The sequence below is a fragment of the Sinocyclocheilus rhinocerous genome, unplaced genomic scaffold (genome assembly GCF_001515625.1).
Source record: "Sinocyclocheilus rhinocerous isolate Xijiao unplaced genomic scaffold, SAMN03320098_v1.1 scaffold1295, whole genome shotgun sequence".
Classification (NCBI taxonomy): domain Eukaryota; kingdom Metazoa; phylum Chordata; class Actinopteri; order Cypriniformes; family Cyprinidae; genus Sinocyclocheilus; species Sinocyclocheilus rhinocerous.
This window is the reverse complement of record NW_015660499.1, coordinates 186672-192315: the sequence shown is the minus strand read 5'-3', so window position 1 is coordinate 192315 and position 5644 is coordinate 186672. Positions and strand designations below refer to the sequence as shown.

Below are 5644 nucleotides of genomic sequence, written 5' to 3'. Positions count from 1 at the left end.
TATTTTTTATATATTTGTCATTTTATATTGGCCTATATTTTTTTCTTATTATTTTTTTTATAATATTTTTAAATAGCATAATGTTTTTTTTATAGATGGCTCATCAGCGGAAATTAATGATGGGTGTATTCACAGCAGTTTGGCAGCCTTCATAAACAGCAACCAAAAATAGCAATAGCATGTGGCGAAATATGTAGACCAGAACTTGCACCTCCCAAAAAGGTAAGACAATTCATTAATTATTATCCATTATTATTATTTTTTAATTTATAATTTTTATATATATTTTTCATTTTATATAGGCCTATATATTTTTTCTTATTAATGTTTTATAATATTTTTAAATAGCATAATGATTTTTTTATAGATAGCTCATCAGCGGAAATTAATGATGGGTGTATTCACAGCAGTTTGGCAGCCTTCATAAACAGCAACCAAAAATAGCAATAATCAGCATGTGGCCAGTGATGCGTCAGTTTCTGTGGCCATAAGAATGAGCAGGTTCCCTCTCTTACAGAGCGACATTTAACTGAATGTGTCAGCGCTGAGGATAACAGACGTTCATTACAAACCGCACAGAAAGCTGAGAGGAGATGTGCTTGACCTCAACTAACTCATTCACCACTATCAACAGAGTTCAGAATGGAGGAGGAGGGTCTTTAAGGGGAAATTAGGAGAAATGTGGAACAGAACATGATATTCTGAGTTCGCCGGAACAGATGAGAGAAAAACAGCGATGACTGTCGTACAAGCGGCCTTATGCTTTCTGATGATTCAAAGCCTCTTTAAAGGTCAGTATCAAACAATTAATCACAATTTGCAAATATATTTTTAAATACACAGTCACAAGAGATTGGAATAAAATGATATAATCCTTGAAATAATACAATTATTGATTGACAAAATAGTTTTTTTAACATTATATATTGTACATTTAGTATTTACAGTAGATCCAATGGAGCCCAAACATTCAAGAGTGATAATTTTTTTTATCATAAAAGAAAAATCTATAATTTTGACCCATACAATGTATTTTTGGCTATTGCTACAAATATACCCCAGCGACTTGAGACTGGATTTGTGGTCCAGGGTCACAAATATTATAAATTACAAATTATACTATTGAAAATCTTTAAAAATATATCATCTTAAAATTATGAACATCTAAAATGATCTAAATATAACATTTTAGAAGTTTGCATCAGCTTTCTCATTTCAAAATGGAAATGTTAATCCAGGGTTTTCACTCTTCTCTGATATAACAGTAAATTTCAGGTTTTAATCAGGTTTAAAAAATCCCAGATTTTTTTTATTTTATATATACAGTAATACGAATACTTAAATGTAATGCATTGCACATATATGAATAAATATTACTAAATATTGATCTTTTATACTGTGTTATTGAAGTAACATGCATTTAAATAATTGTAAATCTAACATGTTAGAAGCATGCATGTCAGTATGTATTCTCATTTTAAATTGGAAATGTTAATCCAGGTTTTTCACTCTTCTCCTCAGACATAAGAGTGAAGGCAGACACAGTGGATGTTTGTGCCTCTTGCCATCAAAACGCCACCTGTGATGATAAAACCGACGGATCTGGGGGGAAAGTGTGCAACTGTATGTATGGGTTTGTCGGCAACGGGAGGACTTACTGCCAAGGTTTGATTATCCTGAGAACTGTTTAATAGCTGAGCAACCCTTTTTGATTGATCAACTTATATTTTATATTTGTTTTAATACAGATAAAGATGAGTGTCAGCTGGGTCAAATCTGTGGCGATCACACCAAGTGTCACAACACGTATGGCAGCTATTACTGCACCTGTCTCACAGGCTACAGCCCATCCAATCACATGAACACATTCATACCCAATGATGGAACGTACTGCCATGGTGAGCTTTCATTTAAGTAAATGAATGCATTTGTAGAGCCGTGTCACTCGAGCTCCAGCACGTCTTCCCCATAATGTTGTTGTTTCCTGACTGAAACACTGGAGGTGCAGAGATGTTGCAGGAAGGGTGTGAACGTGCTTTTGCAAGTGATATATCCTGAATGGCTTAATTTGTTAACAAGTTCTGCAAAACGTATTGCACCACTGTGGCTAAACAATGTTAAATGGGAGTTGCTTCGAGTGTGAATGTGTGAAAATACATTAATGGACAAGTAAAACACTAAAAACTGAGAAATCTACGTCACGGCACAATAAAATAGTCATTTAAACTAATTACTGCCACATTTTCTTACAATTTTAGAACTTTAATCCTGTATTGCTTGGACTTTATTCTCATAATCTTAGATTTATTGAGTGATTAAAACGGCATCATAAAAGGTCCTGTTATGGTGATTTCAGTAGGGAACACGCAAGCAGCAATTATGTGGTCAAGCCAAGACCACCAACCACATAAAGTTGAATTGATTGAAACATTATGGTGATTGTTTTTGGCAAAGTGGTTTAAAATGGAATGAGCAGAATTACTAACAAAAATCTATTTTTCTAATTTCTTGACCAGTAGGTGGCACTTTCCAGAAACTGTGCATGTACCCTCAGGAGTACCAAATTTTGTCTTGATACGTGAAAGCGTTGCAGATATCTAATGTCCACTTTGGTGTAGACACCACCAAATTTGTGAAACCAGTTCTGAGGAACTATTTTGAATATAAAAAAAAAATGACAGAAAATGAGCAAAAAAAGTAACTCTCTTTCTGCTCAGCCTCATATTCATCTGAGCAAAATTCGGTGAAATTTGACATTTCAATGTAATAAAAAAAATTAAAAAAACTTTTCTAGTACCTTCAAGGCCATGCCACTTATGACACATACCGAATCTTGTAACAATGTGCCAGTGCATTCATAAAATATAGCATTTTACGACAAATTTTTAAATGGTCGAACATTGGAAAATTAGGTATCAAGTCAAAATTTGGCATGTAGAATGAATCTAAAGAAGAGACTAGTCTCATTATTAAGTTATGAGCAAAAAATGCTTTTTCATACCTTATGACCAGTAGGTGGTGCTGTGCCAAATATGTGCAGGTAACTTTTGGTTGTGGTTATTATAAGAATGCTAAAACATTGCAGAGATGTAGCCTCAATTTCACTTTTCGTCAAATTTGTGAAATCATTTCTCAGGAATGATTTTAAATATAGAAAAAAGAGAACTTTGATAATCTGAGCAAAATTTGGGAAAGATTGTACAAAATTTGAAGGAGAAGAAGTGTAAAAACACATTTTGTCGGGTGGAAATCATAAAAATTATGCAATTAGACCCTGCATGAGCTCCCCTGTGGGGCTCGGCCCCTAATAATTTTGAACGGGCATGAACTCCATGATGTTGTTTTTGTATGTAGATATAGACGAGTGTGGTGTGCAGGGGGTCTGTGGGGAAGGAGGTCTCTGTCACAACACAGAGGGAGATTTCACCTGCTCCTGTCAGACGGGTTACACAGTCCAGGATGGGTCAGAACCCTTTAATCCAAACCGGGATGCAGCTTACTGCAAGGGTAAGAACAGAGCCATTGCACTTTACATAAATAAAACCTCTGTAGAAATATCACCTCATTTACAAGAACACTCTCTCCCCCGGTTTCACAGACAAGGCTTAAGCCTAGTCCCAGACTAAAATGTAATTCCGAGCTGTTTCAATTGAAAGAAACTTGCACCGATTGATCTTAAAATATATCAGTGCCTTTGTTTTGTCTCAAGATGCACACCAGTAATGTTTTTTCTAAAGCACGTTTATAAAAATGACTTAAATGTCCTAATTGAACTATGGGCTAATCCTGGCTTAGTCTAAACCTTGTCTGTGAAACCAGGCCTCTGTGTTTTAGTCACATGTCTTTAAATGTTTCATAATACTACAGCTGTAAAAAAAATCAAAACCTACCACAAACTGTTGAACAGTACTGTATATTATATATATATATATATATATATATATATATATATATTATTAATATCTGTTAAGAGATTAATTTTACTTCAAATTGCGTGGCTTATTGAGGGGAGGTGTGCTTTTTTCACTGAATAAAACAGATTTACAAAACAGAGGAGGGACCTGAAATATTTAGACTAGATACCAAAGTATAATAGACTTTTTGCTCGTCAACCATCTAGTAATGCTCTAGTAACTATCCAGATCACCCGAGTAACCCAAATTAACACACAAGTGTGTGTGTGTTTAATGTTAATATTAATGTTAAATTCTATTGAAGTAATGGATCTGTTTTTGTGTGCGTGTTTTCTATAGTGATAGACTGTGGGTCTCCTCCATCAGTCCTCCATGCTGAGCAGCTCTCCGCCACGATCACACACTACAACAGTGAACTCCAGTACAGCTGCAGGGAGGGATTTCAGCGGAAGGGAGGACAGAATTCTTCAGTCTGTGGTCTGGATGGAGAGTGGCACGGACCCAGTCTGGTCTGCGAAGGTAAAGTTTACGTTTGTGCTAATCAGTCTGCCAGATCTTGAATTAAGTGCAATGCACTAAAGTCAACATGAAATGATATTCACCACTCATTTTGTTTCCATAATGTGATTTCAACATGCACACACACAAATGCAGGGCTGGGTTTGACCCCTTTAGTTGAGACAGTCCTTTGCACATTCATTGCACATTTTTACTGTCACCTGCCTGACAAATTGTAATCAATTTTTACGTAGAAGTGGACTGTGGGGAGCCTCACGTTTTTCCTCAGTCAAAAACGGTTTGGAATAACATCTCACGCATGGGATCATTGGCGCTGTATGTGTGTGAGCCACATTTTTATAACAGTGGGCGTGAGAATGTATCGGTGTGTACTGCTCGTGGGACATGGAGCCGTCCTGACTTCCAGTGTGAAGGTATCTGCTTCTGTTTATTATGCCCACAGAAATATGATGCTGATTCTGCAACGAATCTGTGGAGCTTGTGTTTGTGTGTGTTTAGAGATACAGTGCGGTTCTCCTCCGGTCCTGCCTCACTCAGTGTTGTTCTGGAACGGTGTCAGTAAGATTGGTTCTGTGGCTCTGTATGACTGTGATGTTGGATATCGCAGTTTGGATACAGGAAATATGTCTGTGTGTGAAAGTGACGGTCAGTGGAGTAACCCAGACTATTCTTGTGAAGGTACAGAGAATTGTGTCCAATTTTTTTAATGTCTGAAGAAAGTTTTAAAGTTATAATTCACAAAAAATGAAAATGCTGTCATCATTTATTCACCGTTGTGTCATTCCAAAGCTGTGTGAATTTCTTCCCTACACTCTTAAATATAAAGGTTTCAAGAGAGAGGCTTTCACAGCGATGCCACAGAAGAACCATTTTTGGTTCCCCAAAGAACCTTTTAGTGAACAGTTCTTAAAAGAACCTTTTTTTCTTGATGTAAATAACATTTTAATAATCTAAAGAACCTTTTTTCCACCATAAAGGGATGTTAAAGGTTCTTCGTGAAACCATTGATGGCAATAAATAACCTTAATTTGGGGAAGTCGTGGCCTAATGGTTAGAGAGTCGGACTCGTAACCCAAAGGTTGCGGGTTCGAGTCTCGTACCGGCAGGAATTGGAAGTGGGGGGAGTGAATGTACAGCGCTCTCTTCCACCTTCAATACCACGACTGAGGTGCCCTTGAGCAAGGCACCGAACCCCCAACTGCTCCCCGGGC

At 36.8% G+C, this 5644-nt stretch overlaps 1 protein-coding gene across 1 annotated transcript in view; it reads left to right on the top strand.

The window, feature by feature from the left end:
• Positions 1 to 700: 700 nt before the first annotated feature.
• susd1 (sushi domain containing 1) overlaps positions 701 to 5644 on the top strand; it is a gene marked incomplete at its 5' end in the record, with an annotated part of 11761 nt that continues 6817 nt past the window's right edge. The window contains 7 exons of the mRNA XM_016534342.1: positions 701 to 791; positions 1522 to 1665; positions 1749 to 1898; positions 3355 to 3507; positions 4254 to 4433; positions 4667 to 4846; positions 4932 to 5111. Of these exons, the coding sequence (XP_016389828.1) occupies positions 701 to 791; positions 1522 to 1665; positions 1749 to 1898; positions 3355 to 3507; positions 4254 to 4433; positions 4667 to 4846; positions 4932 to 5111 (1078 nt within the window). The remainder of the gene's footprint in view (positions 792 to 1521; positions 1666 to 1748; positions 1899 to 3354; positions 3508 to 4253; positions 4434 to 4666; positions 4847 to 4931; positions 5112 to 5644) is intronic.